Source organism: Neovison vison, chromosome 1, assembly GCF_020171115.1.
Source record: "Neovison vison isolate M4711 chromosome 1, ASM_NN_V1, whole genome shotgun sequence".
Lineage (NCBI taxonomy): Eukaryota > Metazoa > Chordata > Mammalia > Carnivora > Mustelidae > Neogale > Neogale vison.
Window position 1 is genome coordinate 176,939,284 of NC_058091.1, and position 22,748 is coordinate 176,962,031.

The following is a 22,748-nucleotide window of genomic DNA, read 5'->3' on the forward strand; positions in this document are numbered from 1 at the left end:
TATTCCATCACACCCACTGCTGGACTTAACCCAGTGTCCTCTCATATTTACCCGTTTACACTCATCCCTGAATTTCTCATTCTCCGCTCCCATATCCTTGCACTCTCAGACACACTCATAATCTCAGATCCTCATGTCTTAAACATTTACATCTCATTTTGCAGCATATGCATTCCTCAAGTTTCCTTTCTCTAATGTCCTTCCTTAGCCACTCTAATGTTGAACTCACACAAATAATCTCACACTTATAGGACTTTGTAATTTCACAATAACAATGCATGAAGCCAATACAGTTATTTAACATTTTATAAAACTCCCGTTTCCAGTCCCCTAGACCCCCCATGTAATTCCTCAGTCAAGGAGCTCACATGAAGTGCCGCATCCATCGTTCACCTGGTCAGTGTGTATTGCTTTCCCGATCTCAGCAGTTATCACAAAATCACCCAGCTCCATACTTCACTCACAAACCAAATAGATAGTCTGCAACTACTTAAACTTTAGTACTATGTGACACACAGGTCACTTGTAATACAGGGAAGACATTCTGCTGTACGTCTCTAGAATGCTGCAGTGTCACCCACGACTCTCATGCTACCTTCACATGCAATGGCCATGTCACCTCTACAGTCTCTGCATAAAATTGTTGAGGACACGTGACAGACACATACTCACATCAGACTGTGTTCACAAACATGGCACACATACTAAGTCCCTAGAAAATACAGCACCCCCACTGAACTATCTCATTTCTCAACCAACATGACCTATCAGACACTCTCCAGCGACCTAAGAGACAATATAGGTGCATTTTGTCAAGTAAACATTGAGTTATAAGCTTCCCTGAAGTTTTTAAACTCAGGAGGAGACTTAATATGTTTGAGTTATTTTCTAAGGAACAAATGTAGATTAGGAGGAAGAGAAACTAACTGGTGATTTTTGTGATATGTTTAAATTCGTGGCAGAGATCGAGATGATCCTAGAAATACACATATTTTAACAGGGAAATAACCAACAGCCTAGAATTTCGCTTTTCATTGGTAAGGTTTAGAGGTAGGCTTAGGCGTACGGTGAGTACAGATGCAAAAATTAATCAGAATAGTGTGTGAGAATGTGAGGAGGGTGACACCACCAACTGGGCCAAGTGACAGCTGAGCCATTTGGCAGTAAGTAGCTCCTCGGAGGGGAGCTGTGCCCAATGTGGGGAGGTGTGGCCTGGAGTCAGCCTTGGGGATCCTACTGGAGTCTCCTGGTCCCACAGAGCTGTGCAGCAGAGCTCTCAGGTAAGGTCCGACCCAGGTACCTGAAGGAGGAGGCCAAAGAGCAGCAGTGGAAGTCGATCAGTTCCTTCCTGTAAATTCGAACCCTCCCAGGAAGCAACAGGACTTTCATATCATAAAGCACAGCTGGCAGACCAAAGACCTTTACTGACATGCTCCAAATTTATTCTTGTGGTAAACAGAATAGTGAGAGTGCAGGCGCCTTCCCATGTACTAGGCAAGAATTTGAGCCTCTGATCCATGGCAGAAAACAACATAAGGCTTTCAGAGGTAACCAGACATTTCATTCCAGAAAATGTTTTTAGATACGTAAATTTTAGAACTTTGAACAGAAGCTGGACTATAATCTTCATGGGGACAAGTACCCTGTGGGTTATTATACATACTATTTCTTTAAAGTTTAGTGAAGGCAAAAAAAAAAAAAAAAAGTCACATGTCTGCTTTTCCTTCTCTTTTCCAGAAGTTTTAAGCACAGATGAAGATGTTTTACCTGGATCCTCTGGGTTGGCCCAAGGCCATGGCCAGATGGCAGCAGATTCAAACTCAGAATACTCCTGTGTGTCTGCAGACAGTGTCATTCCCTATGGTATGTGGTGGGTGAGAGGTGGGTCTGAGGGGGAATCAGGCAGGGAGGTAAGGCAACATGTTAACCAAAAATTAGAATTAAGTGCCAGTGCTCAGCTATGGCCATAAATGACCCCTTTGCTCAAGAACTGCCCAGGGTCTCTGTTCTTTATTAATAGGCAGAAATGTACCATTTCGGGATTCCTGTCTTCTTTGGACGACGCTCTTAAAGGATCTGAATGGGAAGAGTAAAACTCTAAGAGAAGTATAGAAATACAATTCTAGAAGAGGAGTTTGGGGCAAGTTTGTGAAGTCTTAATTTGAGCATCTCCAGCACCATGATTCCCAGGAAGCCCTGAAAATTTATTTTGTCTCTATCTATAATATCGTTATATCTATCTGTCCTTTCACTCTACATATGTGTGTATAGATAGACACCAACATAGAAGTAGATAGATACACATGCAGAATTCTTCATAAAACTTGTACCCCATCCTCCCTAATTACACAGTTACTCATGAGGAAAATCAAGCTGAAAATATCCAACTTTAGTGACTGCATGCTGTTTTACAGACATGGTTCTTTCTACATGTTCAGTGTTCTTTACCCATCTCCAGAAATCCCACATGCAAGGTACTCAGTATTATGGGCATCCACCATAAACACAATTTTGATCATTATTTACTTCTCTTTTGGAGTAAGTGAAGTTTTAATTTCACCTTAATATTAGAGTTTTCTACTGAGGAAATCAATTTCTGTGAGAGCAAGTGTCATGTGTGGTAATGTTGTCTAACTTAGAGTGTTCATTCAGTGTGGCTCTTTTGAAAGGATACAGACTCCAGAAGATGCCGCATCTCAATATATTGTTTTTTTTTTATTCCATTCACCAGTACTCAAGACGGCAACCCAACAGGATGCAGCCCATCCTAAGTCCTCTGCCGTGGTCCCTCCTGGTGGTGAGGCAGCAAAACAACAATCCTCTGCCTCAGAGTATTTCTCCTGTTTCTCAACTCTATCTGAGCTGATTCGTGCTAATGAGGATGGTAAGGGAAGTACACAGGTGGGGTCTGAGCATGGATGGGAGGTACAACTGAGCTGCTCAGCCCAAGCCCTCTTATTTAAGTCTCCACTTAAAAATCTGAAGAGGGCTTCAGGGCAGAGGCACTAAGACTGACGGCTCTGCAGAGGGACAAATGGGAATGTGCCTCCAGGGTTAGGACCCAGTTACTCGTGAGAGTACTGGGACAGCTGGGGGTCGGGAAGAGCACTGTGCTGGTGTGGGCCTTTCATCATAGTCTTCCCCCTCAGGTGAGCATGAACTCCTCACACACACTCCTGCATCTGTCTGCCTTCCTACCAGTTATGGTCCCATTTCTCCTTCCCTTTGCTTTTAGACATGCCTTCATTCTTCATCAATCTTCCCTTTCCCTTGTATGTGAGGGCGCAGCTATGCCCCCATACCCTCACTCCTTCACACAATCAGACTCACCCATTTACACACTAATGCCATACGGAATTTACATCCCCTCACACCAATCACCCGGTTTAACTACCTCACACTAAGCCAAATTGTGGAAAATTGGTTCACCCTGAGAGGGGTGCACTTTCCTATAGAGCCTTACTCATCCACGTGCCCCTTCATGCACGAAGACATTGGCACTTCACAGAGCTGCATCTTCGGGGAGTTCAGGTCACTTCTGGTAACAACACTCTAAGTCCTGTTGTCTCACGACAAGGAACGGCACCAGTCCCGCACTTGTTCATATGCTCTGCCACACTGTGGAATACGCATGCACACACTCATCCGCCGTCACCTTGCACCATCATCAGAAACACTCATCAGGGTCTCCTGGGTGGCTCAGTCATTTGGGCAGCCAACGCTTGGTTTTGGCTCAGGTCATGATCTCGGGGTCATGTGATCAAACCCTGCATCAGGCTCCATGCTCAGCAGAGAGTCTGCTTGTCCCTCTCCCTCCACCCCTCTTGTCTCTCAAATAAACAAAATACTGAATAAAAAAAAAGAAGAAGAAAGAAAAAACCAACCACTCACCAGATGAGTCCCAAAACATACTTGCAACTCCACAAGACACACCACACCCTCATTCCCACATAGTTAGACCATGTACACACCTCAAAGTATAGCACTCAGAGAATTCTGAAATATCACATGTGTATATACTTAGGCTCCACATGTCTACATAGGAATAGTCTCATGGGCATCTCGCCTCCTCCAGATACCGCGGACTTATTCTATTTGTCTTACACTTGTAATTTTCTTCCCTAGGAGTTCCTCAAACAAACCAGCTTGTTTCTTGTTCCAAGAAACGTGAGACTTCCTCACCCTTTCTATATAGCTCCTTTCCATTCCATGTGGCTGATGATCCTAAGCCTTCTGTGTCCTCAGCAAACACAGAAGAAGAAACATTCATGAATGTCTACTATATGAATGTAAGAACAAAAAGGGGGGTGGCTGTCTTCGATGATGAGCAGGAAAGCCTGCAGCCTCCCACCAAAAAACCAAAAAGAGAAAAAAAGACCTTTTCTGATCTCCAGGGAGTAGTCACCCCCTCTTGTACTACTAAGGAGCCAACAATTGGCAGTGCATCAAGGCAGACAATTGAAGAGCAGGAGAAAGGGAAGGAGGCTGACAGTTCCACACACAAAGCACCTTACATCCATCACACCATCATGATACAACAGGTGCCCAGTACACGTATCAGACACACCCATAGGAAATGATGGTATTATTAAACAGTTAACTAGGGAGCAGTGAGCTTGTTTACCATGGCAACAGAAACACTGACATAACAGTGAGGAATAGGTTCTTCAAAAATAACTCCACTGGTTGTCTCATTTGAGGTTATAAATCTCTAGGAGTTCAGAACGCAGAGGGTAAAAGGGTAACAGATGTGAAGGAAAGCAAATGGTACTGAAACTCCTAACCACAGTGAATGACACAGAAAGACAGGATAGTGCAATAGGCCAATTCTTTGCCCATACTAAAGATAACTGTTTAGGGCAAAATAAGTATTTCCATGGGGGATGGGGAGAGTGGGGATAGTAGATTAGGGATAAGAGTGTAAGAGGGGAACAGAATGGGACCAACTGTTTTTATGAGTTTTGTTCAATTTTTTAGGACCATCGTAGGATCCACAACCTGGCCACTCTTTGAAAGACAGTCCTCCAGGCCCTGAGGCAAGAAGTGAATCCTTCACTTGTTATTCCTCATTCTCTCGTAAGGAGAAAGGAAGGGCATTTCAAGTCCAGGCAGATGAGGGTAGAGGGCGTCTGAATAGACCTATAGGTATCCAGCTCAGCATCTCTCCAAAGCCAGAGGGAGAAAGGTACACATGAGGCCCAGTTATAATCTTTTTCTCTGCCCTGATTTGGGAATATGAGTCTCCTGTTTCTGTACCCTCAATAGGAACTCATTACAAACACTTTTCACATTTAGTGGGTAGAGAGGAACTGTGTGCCTACATTTTGGGGGAAGATATTTACTGAGGGAAGAAGTGGAATTCATAGGCGCAGTATTCACAGGAATTGTGTAAATAGAGCCTATCCATTTGTAAAACCTCCCCATCCATCCAGAGTATGTGGGGATCCTTAGTTTAAGGTTAATATATTTATTATCAGCTCTCAAATGATTGAACAAATTCTGCCCATCAGTTGATACTAGGCTGCCTGATGCGGAAACTCAGGTCCAGTCTGTAGGGGCCTGGTTAGCCAGAGGGAGCCCTTTGGTTGTAAACTTAGATTGACCCCGCCCCCCCCCAGAGGAGCTTACTTGCAACCCCTAGATATAGGGACGGGTCAGGCCAGATGGAGACATCCAGTCAGTGGGGTGCGTATATATTTACTGTGGTGTGTTGCAATCTCATTGGCCACCTGTGAGTGGGGCGGGGGAGTGTTAGGAGGAGTTAGAATAGCCGTTGGGATAGCAGTTAGAATAGCCGTTGGGATAGCCGTTAGAATGGCCATATGGAGACATCCAGTCAGTGGGGTGCGCATATATTTACTGTGGTGTGTTGCAATCTCATTGGCCACCTGTGAGTGGGGCAGGGGAGTCTTAGGAGGAGTTAGAATAGCCATTGGGATAGCAGTTAGAATAGCCGTTGGGATAGCCGTTGGGATAGCCGTTAGAATGGCCATTAGAATAGCCGTTAGGTTAGTCCTTGGAGTAATAGTCTTCCAGAGCAGCCTCCTTGGGGGTGGCCTTTTCATGAGAGACGGCCCCTACTGGTCTGTTTGGTTTCTGATGCTTGGCAGAAATAAAGCTTTGCTTGACTTTCGGTTTGCGTCAGTCTTGGTCCTTTGATCATGGACCCTAACACGGTTTTCTTCCGTGAGCAACAGAAACCATCAGTTTCCAGGGAAAAGTCCTTACTAGGACTGGAGTAATCCCAAAAAGATGAGCAGAGAGCAGTGCTCTTTCTTGAAGAAATGCTGGGAGAGGGTCTGGGTATGAAAATGTTAGCAGAGAAACGTGGAAGGGTATGTCAGTATGAAAAACCAAAGCATTTATGTTATCAGGAAGGCGTGAAAGTACCAACAGCTTTAAGTAGGCCAGAAGCGGTCAGATTCTCAAGAGCTGGACTTGAGGTGGAGTATAGAGACATCCAGTCCAAGACCCATCCCTTCCATGTACTTTGGTAGCCTGTGTTCTGGCATTCATCTCTTTCATCCCATTTCATCCCATTCATCCCTTTACAGCCCTCTGCACTCCTTATCCTCATCATTCAATTCCTTATAATCTTCCACATGCTTCTGCATTCTCTATGCCATGTGGTTGCCCCTGCCATAAAAACAGTGGTGATTTCTCTGTCTTCTGAAACTCTAGATCAGTTACTGTTTTTAAATTTCACAGAAGCATACAATGTATAGTTTGTGTCTAGTTCCTTTCATCATCAAATCTGTGAATTTAATATTTTATATATATATATATATATATATATATATACACACACATATATTTTCTTACACAGTCTTCTCTACATCTCCATTTCCTTTAGATCTTTACACAGTCTCAAAGCTCATATGTTCTTTCTCTTACAACTTTTGACTTTTATGTCCTCTAATGTTCTTTCATTATTTCCTGAGATTACAGAAATACACCAATTCTACTCTCAAAGACAGTATTCCTAATAATTTTCTGGTACATCTAAATCCTGTAACAACCTATACACCCCCCCCAAATCCGTAGTCACAGGATGTGGAATCTACACATGTGGATATGTGCAAAACTAAAACACATAAAGCATGCATACCATTCTCAGTCACACAAAATTCACCCCGTATTCAGATTCACAAACACCAAAGCAGTTACACATTAGGCCCTGGCCCTGTTTGAACCAACGTGTTAGGAACTTTCACACACAAAGCACCTTACATCCATCACACCATCATGATACAACAGGTGCCCAGTACACGTATCAGACACACCCATAGGAAATGATGGTATTATTAAACAGTTAACTAGGGAGCAGTGAGCTTGTTTACCATGGCAACAGAAACACTGACATAACAGTGAGGAATAGGTTCTTCAAAAATAACTCCACTGGTTGTCTCATTTGAGGTTATAAATCTCTAGGAGTTCAGAACGCAGAGGGTAAAAGGGTAACAGATGTGAAGGAAAGCAAATGGTACTGAAACTCCTAACCACAGTGAATGACACAGAAAGATAGGATAGTGCAATAGGCCAATTCTTTGCCCATACTAAAGATAACTGTTTAGGGCAAAATAAGTATTTCCATGGGGGATGGGGAGAGTGGGGATAGTAGATTAGGGATAAGAGTGTAAGAGGGAAACAGAATGGGACCAACTGTTTTTATGAGTTTTGTTCAATTTTTTAGGACCATCGTAGGATCCACAACCTGGCCACTCTTTGAAAGACAGTCCTCCAGGCCCTGAGGCAAGAAGTGAATCCTTCACTTGTTATTCCTCATTCTCTCGTAAGGAGAAAGGAAGGGCATTTCAAGTCCAGGCAGATGAGGGTAGAGGGCGTCTGAATAGACCTATAGGTATCCAGCTCAGCATCTCTCCAAAGCCAGAGGGAGAAAGGTACACATGAGGCCCAGTTATAATCTTTTTCTCTGCCCTGATTTGGGAATATGAGTCTCCTGTTTCTGTACCCTCAATAGGAACTCATTACAAACACTTTTCACATTTAGTGGGTAGAGAGGAACTGTGTGCCTACATTTTGGGGGAAGATATTTACTGAGGGAAGAAGTGGAATTCATAGGCGCAGTATTCACAGGAATTGTGTAAATAGAGCCTATCCATTTGTAAAACCTCCCCATCCATCCAGAGTATGTGGGGATCCTTAGTTTAAGGTTAATATATTTATTATCAGCTCTCAAATGATTGAACAAATTCTGCCCATCAGTTGATACTAGGCTGCCTGATGCGGAAACTCAGGTCCAGTCTGTAGGGGCCTGGTTAGCCAGAGGGAGCCCTTTGGTTGTAAACTTAGATTGACCCCGCCCCCCCCAGAGGAGCTTACTTGCAACCCCTAGATATAGGGACGGGTCAGGCCAGATGGAGACATCCAGTCAGTGGGGTGTGCATATATTTACTGTGGTGTGTTGCAATCTCATTAGCCACCTGTGTGTGGGGCGGGGAGTCTTAGGAGGAGTTAGAATAGCTCTTGGGATAGCAGTTAGAATAGCCGTTGGGATAGCCATTAGTATGGCCCTTAGAATAGCCGTTAGGTTAGTCCTTGGAGTAATAGTCTTCCAGAGCGGCCTCCTTGGGGCCGCCTTTTCATGAGAGACGGCCCCTACCGGTCTGTTTGGTTTCTGATGCTTGGCAGAAATAAAGCTTTGCTTGACTTTCATTTTGTGTCAGTCTCGGTCCTTTGATCACGGACTCTAACTCGGTTTTCTTCCATGATCAACAGAAACCATCTGTTGCTAGGGAAAAGTCCTTACTGGGACTGGAGTAATCCCGAAAAGATCAGCAGAGAGCAGTGCTCTTTCTTGAAGAAATGCTGGGAGAGGGTCTGGGTATGAGAATGTTAGCAGAGAAACATGGAAGGGTATGTCAGTGTGAACCACCAAAACATTTATGTTATCAGGAAGGCGTGAAAGTACCAACAGCTTTAAGTAGGCCAGAAGCGGTCAGATTCTCAAGAGCTGGACTTGAGGTGGAGTATAGACATCCAGTCCATGTGCTTTGGTAGCCTGTGTTCTGACATTCATCTCTTTACAAACCCTCTGCACTCCTCGTCCTCATCATTCAGTTCCTTACAATCTTCCCCATGCTTCTGAATTCTCTATGCCATGTGCCATAAAAAGTGACGATTGCTCTGACTTCTGAAACTCTAGATCAGTTACCCCTGTTTTTAAGTTTCACAGAAGCATACAATGTATAGTTTGTGTCTAGTTCCTTTCATCATTAAATCTGTGAATTTAATATTTTATATATATATATACACATATATATATTTTCTTACACAGTCTTCTCTACACCTCCATTTCCTTTAGATCTTTACACAGTCTCAAAGCTCATATGTTCTTTCTCTTACAACTTTTGACTTTTTTTTTTTGAATGTGACATAAGAGTTTTATTTTTTTTTCCAATTTATTTATTTTCAGAAAAACATTATTCATTATTTTTTCACCACACCCAGTGCTCCATGCAAGCCGTGCCCTCTATAATACCCACCACCTGGTACCCCAACCTCCCATCCCCCCGCCACTTCAAACCCCTCAGACTGTTTTTCAGAGTCCATAGTCTCTCATGGTTCACCTCCCCTTCCAATTTACCCAAATTCCCTACTCCTCTCTAACGCCCCTTGTCCTCCATGCTATTTGTTATGCTCCACAAATAAGTGAAACCATATGATAATTGACTCTCTCTGCTTGACTTATTTCACTCAGCATAATCTCTTCCAGTCCCGTCCATGTTGCTACAAAAGTTCGGTATTCATCCTTTCTGATGGAGGCATAATACTCCATAGTGTATATGGACCACATCTTCCTTATCCATTCATCCGTTGAAGGGCATCTTGGTTCTTTCCATAGTTTGGCGACTGTGGCCATTGCTACTATAAACATTGGGGTACAGATGGCCCTTCTTTTCACGACATCTGTATCTTTGTGGTAAATACCCAGGAGTGCAATTGCAGGGTCGTAGGGAAGCTCTATTTTTAATTTCTTGAGGAATCTCCACACTGTTCTCCAAAGAGGCTGCACCAACTTGCATTCCCACCAACAGTGTAAGAGGGTTCCCCTTTCTCCACATCCTCTCCAACACATGTTGTTTCCTGTTTTGTTAATTTTGGCCATTCTAACTGGTGTAAGGTGATATCTCAATGTGGTTTTAATTTGAATCTCCCTGAGGGCTAATGATGATGAGCATTTTTTCATGTGTCTGATAGCCATTTGTATTTCTTGATTGGAGAAGTGTCTGTTCATATCTTCTGCCCATTTTTTGATGTGTTTGTCTGTTTCGTGTGGGTTGAGTTTGAGGAGTTCATTATAGATCCTGGATATCAACCTTTTGTCTGTTACGTCCTCTAATGTTCTTTCATTATTCCCTGAGATTACAGAAACACACCAATTCTACTCTCAAAGACAGTATTCCTAATAATTTTCTGGTACATCTAAATCCTGTAACAACCTATACACCCCCCCCAAATCCGTAGTCACAGGATGTGGAATCTACACATGTGGATATGTGCAAAACTAAAACACATAAAGCATGCATACCATTCTCAGTCACACAAAATTCACCCCGTATTCAGATTCACAAACACCAAAGCAGTTACACATTAGGCCCTGGCCCTGTTTGAACCAACGTGTTAGGAACTTTCACACACAAAGCACCTTACATCCATCACACCATCATGATACAACAGGTGCCCAGTACACGTATCAGACACACCCATAGGAAATGATGGTATTATTAAACAGTTAACTAGGGAGCAGTGAGCTTGTTTACCATGGCAACAGAAACACTGACATAACAGTGAGGAATATGTTCTTCAAAAATAAAACTCCATTGGTTGTCTCATTTGAGGTTATAAATCTCTAGGAGTTCAGAACGCAGAGGGTAAAAGGGTAACAGATGTGAAGGAAAAGCAAATGGTACTGAAAATCCTAACCACAGTGAATGTCTATCAGGAGCCATGGTAGCAGCATCCAGACAGAAAGACAGGATAGTGCAATAGGCCAATTCTTTGCCCATACTAAAGATAACTGTTTAGGGCAAAATAAGTATTTCCATGGGGGATGGGGAGAGTGGGGATAGTAGATTAGGGACAAGAGTGTAAGAGGAGAACAGAATGGGACCAGCTGTTTTTATGACTTTTGTTCAATTTTTTAGGACCATCAAAGTCCCACAAATATCCACAACCTGGCCACTAATTGGAAGACTATCCTTCAGATGATGAGTCAGAAAGTGAATATTCTGAGTCAGAAAATTCCTATTACTCCTCATTCTCTGGTAAGGAGAAAGGAAGGGCATTTCAAGTCCAGGCAGATGAGGGTAGAGGGCGTCTGAATAGACCTATAGACATCCAGCTCAACATCTTTCCAAAGCCAGAGGGAGAAAGGTACATATGAGGCCCAGTTATAATCTTTTTCTCTGCCCTGATTTGGGAATATCAGTCTCCTGTTTCTGTACCTTCAATAGGAACTTATTACAAACACTTTTCACATTTAGTGGGTAGAGAGGAACTGTGTGCCTACATTTTGGGGGAAGATATCATTTATTGAGGGAAGAAGGGGAATTCGTAGGCTCAATGTTCACAATTGCTGTAGTGTCAGTTCAACCTAAAAGGGAAGAATAAGTGTAAAATTAAACCATAGCTTGTAGTACTCTAGAAATAGCTGACTGTAGAATACGTAAAAGCTCCGAATTGATAGTCATCCATGTTAAGTGTCCTATGGTAATGACTTCCTGAACATGACCTCCGTCTAAAACTACAAAGCACACAATCTAAGTCAGATTCTGCAAACACAGTGAGCATTTAGGTTTAGCATCAAAGAAGATCATTTAATTGAACAGTACTATAGGGATGATAGATAAGAATGTTTAAAGTTATTAAAGATGTAATGTCATAAAACACTACCAAGAAAAAAAATTAAAAATCCTAAAGTTTTAGAAGAGAAAAATAATGTTCTAAAAAGTATAAAAAAAGTAGATGAGTTAAACATCACACTCAACACAAGTGAAAAGAAACTTTATAACTTGGAAGGATAGAGCTAGAGAATTACCTACAAATATAAATCAGAGAGATGAATAGAATATGAAAGAGGGATTAGGATAAATGAGGATATAATGTGAAAGTATGGCATATCAAACTGAGGTTTGTGAAGAGTAAAAGAAAGTAAGACAAATAGATAATTGCCAATTTTTCTAAAAGAATGGAAGATACGAATCCTTGGAATCAGGAAACATTTGGAAGCTCATTATAGGAAAGGCAAAAATAAATCCACACCTAAGTACACTAAAACCACCATTCAGAACCTCAGTAACAAAGACCTTAAAGCAAATGGAGAGAAGCACACAATCGAATAGTGATTTGTCAGAATACAGTTGTTGAAACCTAATGACAATACAAAATAATGTGCTGAAGGCAAAGAACAGTCACTTCCTAAAGAATAAGGGTGGAAAAAGACATTCTTCAGATAAAAAGTAGAAAAAATAAAATATAAAAGGCTGAAAACACTGAATCATTTCAGAAAGATGAAATGGAGCACAGGAACAAAAGGTGAGCTGAGAAGTCTCTGAATGTAGATCGGTTTTGATGATTTACACACAAGCCAGTGATCACTAATTGAGCGATGATAAGAAAACAGGTGTAACTGAAGTACTAGATGACAGTCACATACAATATGACTGGGAGTTCAAGTGTTCCAGGCTCCTTATTTTGCACAAAGAGTGGGTAGCACCATTGGCTCAAATTCTGTACTCAGAAAACAAAGGGAATTGGGTAAATAGAGCCTACCTACTTGGAAAACCTCCCCATCCATCCAGAGTATGTGGGGATCCTTAGTTTAATATATATATATTATTTATATATATTTATCATTTTATATAATTTATATATTAATAAATATATAATATATTTATTAATATATTTATTATCAGCTATCAAATGATTTAACAAATGACCACAAACTTAGTGTATTTAAGACAACAAAAATGTGTTCTGCTATAGTTCTAGAGGTCAGAAGTCTAAAATATGGCATATGGAACCACCCATCTAATCGGAAATAATCTCCCCATCTCAGGGTCCTTAATTTAATAATATCTACAAAGCCCCTTGGTGCTTATAAGGTAACATTACAGATTCTGGTGATAGGATACGGGCATCTTTGGGTGAGGCATTATTCAGCCCGTAACAACTAAAGTAAAACTCATCTGACACAGTGATGTATGTATAGTCAGGTAAGCAAATATTAAAATACATTGACTGTGCTCTGTGATAGCACAGATCCAGGACACACTCTTGGGATTCCATAAAGACAAATTACATATATTATGTCCATCTAGCCATCAACTCTTGGGACAATGAAATATTGTCCAGGACTTTTATTTTGGAGCTTTGGCTAGAAAAGAGACCATAGTGTCCATGTGTGTCTGACGTAATGTGAGCATTGAATGTATGAAATATTGGATATATTTCCTTAACTTTAATTCAATTTATAGAAATCATAACAGAGCAAGACACTGCTGCAGAGCCTGGTCCTAGTACCTAGCAAGAAGGAAACAATGCCATTTTCTCAGGCGTATCAGGCAATAAGAGTACTCTTAAGTAGAGAGGCCTGAACTGGAGGTCGGGGGTGGCCAAGGGAATTTTAAGTATGGCTGAGGGTCCAGCTGAGCATTAGCTGTCTACACACTGATAGATGAGAGATGTAAACTGATTCAAACCTATGATTGGATCCCAATGAAAATGCAAGGTCTTTTCCTTGTCTAGGAGGAAGTACATCTGAATAACAAACTGAGGGTTGCTGGGGGTGGAGGGTAGTGATGGGGTGGCTGGGTTATGAATGTTGGGGAGGGTATGTGCTGTGGTGGGTGCTGTGAAGTGTGTAAGCCGGAGGATTCACAGACCTGTACAAATAATACATTATATGTTATATATAATACATTATATGTTAATAATAAAATGCATTCTTGAAAACTAAAAAAAAAAAAAAAAAAAGAAAACAAAAAACAGCCTGGCGATACAAGGGAAGTCTCAAAAAAGACAAATACCCAAAATGCAAGATTATCAAAACAGGGCTGTATTTGCTTGCTCTTCTCTGAAGAGTGAACTCCTTAGCATACGTCCTTTCATGGGTGGAGAAGGGGCAGAGATTTGAAAGGGTCCTTAGTTTCTCCCTCTAGCAACCTCCTACCCTCATAAAAACACAGAAATCTTTATTCCATCACACCCACTGCTGGACTTAACCCAGTGTCCTCTCATATTTATCCGTTTACACTCATCCCTGAATTTCTCATTCTCCGCTCCCATATCCTTGCACTCTCAGACACACTCATAATCTCAGATCCTCATGTCTTGAACATTTACATCTCATTTTGCAGCATATGCATTCCTCAAGTTTCCTTTCTCTAATGTCCTTCCTTAGCCACTCTAATGTTGAACTCACACAAATAATCTCACACTTATAGGACTTTGTAATTTCACAATAACAATGCATGAAGCCAATACAGTTATTTAACATTTTATAAAACTCCCGTTTCCAGTCCCCTAGACCCCCCATGTAATTCCTCAGTCAAGGAGCTCACATGAAGTGCCGCATCCATCGTTCACCTGGTCAGTGTGTATTGCTTTCCCGATCTCAGCAGTTATCACAAAATCACCCAGCTCCATACTTCACTCACAAACCAAATAGATACTCTGCAACTACTTAAACTTAGTACTATATGACACACAGATCACTTGTAATACAGGGAAGACATTCTGCTGTACGTCTCTAGAAGGAAGCTGCAGTGTCACCCATGATGCTCATGCTACCTTCACATGCAATGGCTAGGGCACCTCTACATTCTCTGCATAAAATTGTTGAGGACATGTGACAGACACATACACACATCAGACTGTGTTCACAAACATGGTACACATACTAAGTCCCAAGAAAATACAGCACCCCCACTGAATTGTCTCATTCCAAAACCAACATGATCTATCAGACACTCTCCAGTGACCTAAGAGAAAAAATAGGTGCATTTTGTGAAGTAAAGTTGAGTTATAAGCTTCCCTGAAGTTTTTAAACTCAGGAGGAGACTTAGTATGTTTGAGTTATTTTCTAAGGAACAAAAATGGACCTATTTCCTGAACGTTGAGTTTGGAAATGTAGATTAGGAGGAAGAAAAACTAACCGGTGATTTTTGCGATATGTTTAAATTCATGGCAGAGGTCGAGATGATCCTAGAAATACATATATTTTACCAGGAAAATAACCAACAGCTGAGAATTTCACTGTTCATTGGTAAGGTTTAGAGGTAGGCTTATGTGTACGGTGAGTATAGATGCAAAAATTAAACAGAACAGTGTGTGGGAAAGTGAGGAGGGTGACACCACCAACTGGGCCAAGTGACAGCTGAGCCATTTGGCAGTCAGTAGCTCCTCGGAGGGGAGCTGTGCCCAATGTGGGGAGGTGTGGCCTGGAGTCAGCCTTGGGGATCCTACTGGTCCCACAGAGCTGTGCAGCAGACTCTCAGGTAAGGTCCGACCCAGGTACCTGAAGGAGGAGGCCAAGGAGCAGCAGTGGAAGTCGATCAGTTCCTTCCTGTAAATTTGAACCCTCCCAGGAAGCAACAGGACTTTCATATCATAAAGCACAGCTGGCAGACCAAAGACCTTTACTGACATGCTCCGAATTTATTCTTGTGGTAAACAGAATAGTCAGAGTGCAGGCACCTTATTACCATGTACTAGGCAAGAATTTGAGCCTCTGATCCATGGCAAAAAACAACATAAGGCTTTCAGAGGTAACCAGACATTTCATTCCAGAAAATGTTTTTAGATACCTAGATTTTAGAACTTAGAACGGAAGCTGGATTAGAATCTTCATGGGGACATGTGCCGTGTGGGTTATTGTACATGCTATTTCTTGAATGTTTAGTGAAGGAAAAAAGAAAATAATGTCACCTGTCTGCTTTTCCTTCTCTTTCCCAGAAGTTTTAAACACATCTGAAGATGTTTTATCTGAACCCTCTGGGTTGGCCCAAGGCCATGGCCAGATGGCAGCAGATGCAGTCTCACAATACTCCTGTGTGTCTGCAGACAAGCTCATTCGCTGTGGTATGTGGTGGGGGAGAGGTTGGTCTGAGGGGGAATCTGGCAGGGAGGTGAGGCAGCATGTTAACCAAAAATTAGAATTAAGTGCCGGTGCTCAGCTATGGCCATAAACGACCCCTTAGCTCAAGGACTGCCCAAGGTCTCTGTTCTTAATTAATAGGCAAAAATGTACCATGTCAGGATCCCTGTCTTCTTTGGAAGACGCTCTTAAAGGATCTGAATGGGAAGATTAAAACTCTAAGAGAAATATAGAAATAAAATTCTGGAAGAGGAGTTTGGGGCAAGTTTGTGAAGTCTTAGTTTGAACATCTCCAGCACCAGGATTCCCAGGAATCCCTGAAAATTTATTTTGTCTATATCTATAATATCATTATATCTATCTATCCTCTCTCTACATATATGTGTATGTATAGATAGACACCAACATAGAAGTAGGTAGATACACATGCAGAATTCTTCATAAAACTTGTACCCCATAGTCCCTAATTAGACAGTTTCTGAAGAGGAAAATCAGGCTGAAAATACCCAACGTTAGTGACTCCATACTGTTTCACAGACATGGTTCTTTCTACATGTTCAGTGTTCTTTACACATCTCCAGAAATCCCACATGCAAGGTACTCAGTATTATGGTCATCCACCATAAACACAATTTTGATCATTGTTATTTACTTCTCTTTTGGAGTAAGTGAAGTTTTAAAAGGTAAACTCACCTTAATACTAGAGTTTTCTACTGAGAAAATCACTTAATTTCTGTGAGAGCAAGTGTCATGTGTGGTAATGTTGTCTAACTTAGAGTGTTCACTCAGTGTGGCTCTTTTGAGAGGATACAGACTCCAGAAGATGCCGCATCTCAATTATGTTGTTTTATTTTTATTCCATTCACCAGAATTCAAGAGGACGACTCAAGAGGATGCAGCTCAGCCCAAGTCCTCTGCCATGGTCCCTCCTGGTGTTGAGGCAGCAGAAGAAAAGTCCTCTGCCTCACAGTACTGCTCCTGTGTCTCCTCTCTATCTGAGCTGATTCGTGCTAATGAGCATGGTAAGGGAAATACACAGGTGGGGTCTGAGCATGGATGGGAGGTACAACTGAGCTGCTCAGCCCAAGCCCTCTTATTTATTCTCCACTTAAAAATCTGAAGAGGGCTTCAGGGCAGAGGCACTAAGACTGACGGCTCTGCAGAGGGACAAATGGGAATGTGCCTCCAGGGTTAGGACCCAGTTACTCGTGAGAGTATGGGGACAGCTGGGGGTCAGGAAGAGACTGTGCTGGTGTGGGCCTTTCATCATAGTCTTCCCCCTCAGGTGAGCATGAACTCCTCACACACACTCCTGCATCTGTCTGCCTTCCTACCAGTTATGGTCCCATTTCTCCTTCCCTTTGCTTTTAGACATGCCTTCATTCTTCATCAATCTTCCTGTTCTCTAGTATGTGAGGGCGCAGCTATGCCCTCATACCCTCACTCCTTCACACAATCAGACTCATCCATTTACACACTAATGCCATAAGGAATTTACATCCCCTCACACCAATCACCTGGTTTAACTCCCTCACATTAAGCTAAACCGGAAAATTGGTACACCCTGAGAGGGATGCACTTTCCTATAGAGCCTTTCTCATCCACGTGCTGCTTCATGCATGAAGACATCGGCACTGCACAGAGCTACGTGTTCTTGAAGCTCAGGTCACTTCTGGTAACACTCTAAGTCCTGTAGTCTCAAGACACGAAACCGCACCAGTCCTGCACTTGTTCATATGCTCTGTCACACTGTGCAGTATGCATGCACACACTCATCTCTCATCATCTTGCACCATCATCAGAAATAGTGATCGGGGCTCCTGGGTGGCTCAGTCATTTGAGCAGGCAATGCTTGGTTTTGGCTCAGGTATGCTCTCAGGGTCATGAGATCAAGCCCTGTGTCAGGCTCCATGCTCAGCAGAGAGTCTGCTTGTCCTTCTCCCTCCACCTCTCCTCTCTCTCAAACAAACAAAATACTGAAGGAAAAAAAAAAAGAAAAAACCAACCACTCACCAGCCTTGTCCCAAAACACACTTGCAACTCCACAAGGCACAACACACCCTCATTCCCACATAGTTAGATCATGTACACACCTCAAAGCCTAGCACTCAGAGAATTCTGAAATATCACATGTATATATACTTGGGCTCCAAAAGACTGCATAGGAATAGTCTCGTGGGCATCTTGCCTCTTCCAGATACTGTGGACCTATTCTATGTCTTACATTTGAAATTTTCTTTCCTAGGAGTTCCTCAAACTGACCAGGTTGTTTCTGGTGTTGAACACTGCATGGAACGTGAGACTTCCTCACCCTTTCCATATAGCTCCTTTCTATTCCATCTGGTTGATGATCCTAAGCCTTCTGTGTCCCCAGCACACATGGAAGAGTAAACATTCATGAAAATTTATTATATGCTTGTCAAAATGAAAAGGGAGGTGACTGTCTATAAAGTGATCAACTGGAAAGCCTGGAGCCTCCCACCAAGAAAACAAAAACAGAAAAAAAGACCTCTCCTGAAAATGTCCAGGGAACAGTCACCCCCTCTTGGGCATATATGAAGGAACTGCTAGTGGCAGTGAGTCCAGGCAGAAAATTGAAGGCCAGGAGAAATGGAATGTGGTGACAGTCCACCAGTGCCTCCTGCTGCAGACGAATATCCCAGAGTCAAGACCCCTGAATGGCTCGTGGCCCTGGATAGTGGTTTCAGGTGCATGGCCTGCTGCTGGGTCTTTCCCAGCTTGGAGGTCCTCCAGGAACACATGAAGCATGGAGTCCGTGAGGGCTTCAGCTGCCATACTTTCCATCTGACGTTGACTTTGCTGAAGAGCAAGAAAAGGGTAGAGAAGGAAAAGAGTAGGCAGACAAAGAATACTAAGAATACTGGCATATAGATGCCAGAAAGAGAAAAATTTTGGCTTGAAGTTGTCTTCATACAAATAAACGGAACTCTTTCCAGCCCCTCCAGAGAAGCAGTAGAGAAGGCCAGATCTACTGAGGGGGAACCTTCATCTTCTCTAAGCAGCCCTAGGACCCACCTTTATTTATGCACATCTCCCACCACCACCACTCCCAGCACACCATCACCAGGAGCAGACACCCCTTTCCCCTATCTCCACTGCTCTCCCAAGAAGAAGGGAGAAGGCAGTTCACACCATGCAGAACAGCAAGATGGTCTCATACAAACTAAAGAGCAATGACCACCCACATATTGTCTCTACCTGAAAAAAGGAGATTGACTGGAAGGGGAAACTGCTAGGGGCTGGATTGTAGAAGAGGTGAGGGCCCTAGGAGTAAGAGAACGTCTCAAGTGTTCTTGGGACTCAGGTTTCTGCTGGAGATGCCTCCCAAGGTTCCAGGATAACTGTGTTGAATAATTTCCTTCAGAGGAATACATACTTGGAAGTAGAATGCTTGCTTGATGTCAGCTTAAGGAGATTGCATCCTTTCTATGCCCTTTGAGGAGACAGGAGTTAAGACCTGACTAGCAGTTCAGCAGGGCTGAGAAGCCTGGGCCCACCATTCCTAGATTAACCAAATGTCATGGGAGTCACATCCCTTGGCCTGTTTCCCTTTCCAAGGGCTGCAGGGCAAAGCAAAGACAAACTTTGTCTGCTGGAGGAAGGGTTGGTATGCAGGCTAGATGTAGTCCTGCCCTTTTCCTGAATGAGAGATCTCAGATGTCATTTTCTAAGTTTCATACCTAGAAGACCTGCTGAAGAGTTATAATCAGAGGATTCCTTTTCTTCCCCACCCCCCCCCTTGATATATACTGGCTGCTTCCTTTAAAGTGTCAGAAGCAACTGGAGAAAAAGAGGGATAGAGGACCATTTGGACCATTTCTGGCAACTTTTTTTTTTTTTTTTTAAGAGCAAGAGCAAATAGGTGAAGAGAGAAGAGAGAGAGAGAAAAGGTCTTAAACAGGCTCCCCACCCAGTGCAGAGCCTGACTTGGGGCTCCATCTCATGACCCTGAGAAAATGACCTGAGCTGAAATCAAGAGTTGGATGCTTAACCAACTGAGCCACCCAGGCGCCCCAGTTTCTGGCAACTTTTAATGTGTTGCTTTCTTGAGGATCCTCATGTTCTTTTATGAAAGTTCATGATTCCTGCATCTTATTCTTTATTTTTGTTATAGCATCAAGTGCCTTGTTATAAGGGATCAGTAGAGGGGTTAAACATAGATGAGACTGCAAAGACTAGCAAAACCAGCTTTGTACCACAATGAATGAGAGTCTATCTTAGAAAGAAGGGCTCTTCTTCTAGGGTCCAAGAGTCATAATGGAACCTGGGAATTGCCCTAAATCTTTTGAATCACATAGAGTGAATGAATGTATATCAGTAAAATAAAAACTGCCTTCCTCATTGAAAGGATCTCCTTCCCTGTTTTGGTTTTCTTGTAGCAACACAGACCCATTGGCCCAAAGATTTCAAATGAATGTGTCCAGCACATCCCTGCAGTCTGATGGGAGCACAGAAGTTCTCTTGAGTCCCCTAGCATCAAGGGATGGCTGGCTGAAGATAGATATACCTGATACTCTGCAGCTGCTCCCAGTTGACCTGGTAAAATGCGGTGCCCAGCTCTAGGCAAAGTATCCGCCTAGAGCCGTGAGAAGTCCAAGGAATGAGGGGAATTACTGGGCACTCAGGAGCCCCGTGGAATAACTCCTGCTGACCCTCCCCACCCTGCCAGGAGGCAGGCACCACTGAAAATTCCTGCAAGATTGCCTTGTTGAGAAGGCCTTATAGGTAGAGATGTTAGTACTGTGATCAGGGCATGTCTCCTTCCTAGAGCTTTGGCCAGTGGAATAAGAAGATTGATGACAGCTTTGCAGAACTCAAGGGAGGAGACTGTTAGCTTGACAGAGGATCTAAAAGGATATTTCTGATCTCTTTCCTCCCTTTGACTTCTACTTGTAGCTTCTCAAGTCCCTCGATTTACTGTAGGTTTGAAGACCTGGCTTATAGTCTTACTCTCCAGCCCGGCCCTTACTCTTCACTCCTCCACATCTTCTATCTATGAATATGTGCCTGAACACTCCAAATATCAATGGTCCAGACTGTAATCCATATTCTTCCTCCCCTCCACTTGCACCCATACATTTGCTCCACTGTAGTCTCTGTTAACTTATCCTTATTTTTCTACATCCTTTTCTTTATATGAACATACACCTTTCTCCTTATCTTTTTCTAATATACTCACTTGCACAGTTATCTGGCTGACAGATAGGCATTCTTATTATTGAGAGAGAAAAACTATTTCACAAATGAAACAAAAGCAAAGAAATCCCCCCACTTGACTTCTGTGAGCTTGTGCACACATAAGTGTGCAAATACTTCTTATACAGTCACAGGAGGATGGAACATGTAAATAAAACATCATGGATGATCAAGTATGTGTACACAAGGGTGTCACAGAAATCATAATGCAGCCTTAAGCTTAATTTTAGAAGCATAAAAGACACCAAGTTTTGAAAAATATAATTTGCATGTTCAATTATTTGCAAGTAACTTAACTTCATTTGTGCATTTTCAAAGATAAATTTTTTTAATGATTTTATTTGACAGAGATCACGAGTAGGCAGAGAGGCAGGCAGAGAGAGAGAGAGGGAAGCAGGCTCCCTGCTGAGCAGAGATCCCGATGCGGAACTCGATCCCAGGACCCTGAGATCCTGACCTGAGCCGAAGGCAGCGGCTTAACCCACTGAGCCACCCAGGCGCCCCTCAAAGGTAAAGTTTTAATTTTTCTTTTGTCATTCTGCCATCGTCAATCAGAGGGTTAGAAACTGAAATTTTCAAGTGTTCTTTTTTTTTTTTTAATCCTTTTTTTTTTTTAAGATTTTATTTATTTATTTGAGAGAGAGAGACAGTGAGAAAGAGCATGAGTGAGGTGAAGGTCAGAGGGAGAACCAGACTCCCCATGAAGCTGGGAGCCCGATGCGGGACTCGATCCCGGGACTCCGGGATCATGACCTGAGCCGAAGGCAGTCGTCCAACCAACCGAGCCACCCAGGTGTCCCTCAAGTGTTCTTTATAGTTCGCAAATAATATAAGGAAAATTAAAATAGTTCAACTTTGAAATGGGATCCTTTATAATTTTTAGCTTTACACTTTCAGAAGTGCATGTTTCAGAAGTTCATGACAGCTATATGGCGTTTGGGACATACATATTTACATAGGTATATACAGGTTTATATAAGTTTATATATGTATAGATACACAAACCTGTATATACCTATGCCTATACATGTATTTCCTTATCTCTATGTATATATCTCAGATATAGTGAAGCTGTCCCCATGGATATGGACATATAAGAGGTTTATGTGCAGCTGTGTGTCATTGAAGCCAAGAGAAGGATTATAATTGTTTTTGCTTTCATCTGCCTAGTTCTTTATCCTTCTTCCTGTGATAGTGTCTTCACTTTCTGGCCAAATTTATGGGCAAGGAAGTCAGACTAGCCAAGTGAAGTCCTTACTTCAACACTTGGCTTACATAGTTTACCTAGGTGTAGGACCTGTGTTAGAACAGTCTGTACTGATAGCTTAGACAATTGAAACAGGAGCTAGAGACTGGGCAGTTTCCTGGTGAGTGATCTTTTGTCCGCAACCCAAATTAAAGTCTGTGAGGC

At 42.5% G+C, this 22,748-nt stretch overlaps 1 protein-coding gene across 3 annotated transcripts; it reads left to right on the forward strand.

Moving 5' to 3' along the window:
- The first annotated feature begins 1,297 nt into the window (after positions 1 to 1,297).
- Positions 1,298 to 21,701, forward strand: LOC122916303. 3 transcript variants are annotated; one of them, XR_006386162.1, is made up of 6 exons: positions 1,298 to 1,863; positions 2,732 to 2,884; positions 15,979 to 16,104; positions 16,990 to 17,142; positions 20,521 to 20,680; positions 21,686 to 21,701. XR_006386162.1 is itself a non-coding variant. In XM_044263541.1 (5 exons), the coding sequence occupies exons 1-5, from the start codon at positions 1,518 to 1,520 to the stop codon at positions 20,553 to 20,555; spliced, it is 813 nt and encodes a 270-aa protein (XP_044119476.1). In that variant the 5' UTR covers positions 1,298 to 1,517; the 3' UTR covers positions 20,556 to 21,270. The 3 variants fall into 3 exon arrangements, 2 of the variants coding, with proteins under 2 accessions (XP_044119476.1, XP_044119469.1); XM_044263541.1 differs by lacking the exon at positions 21,686 to 21,701 and having other exon boundaries at positions 20,521 to 21,270; XM_044263534.1 differs by lacking the exons at positions 20,521 to 20,680; positions 21,686 to 21,701 and adding an exon at positions 18,366 to 19,499.
- Positions 21,702 to 22,748: the final 1,047 nt, after the last annotated feature.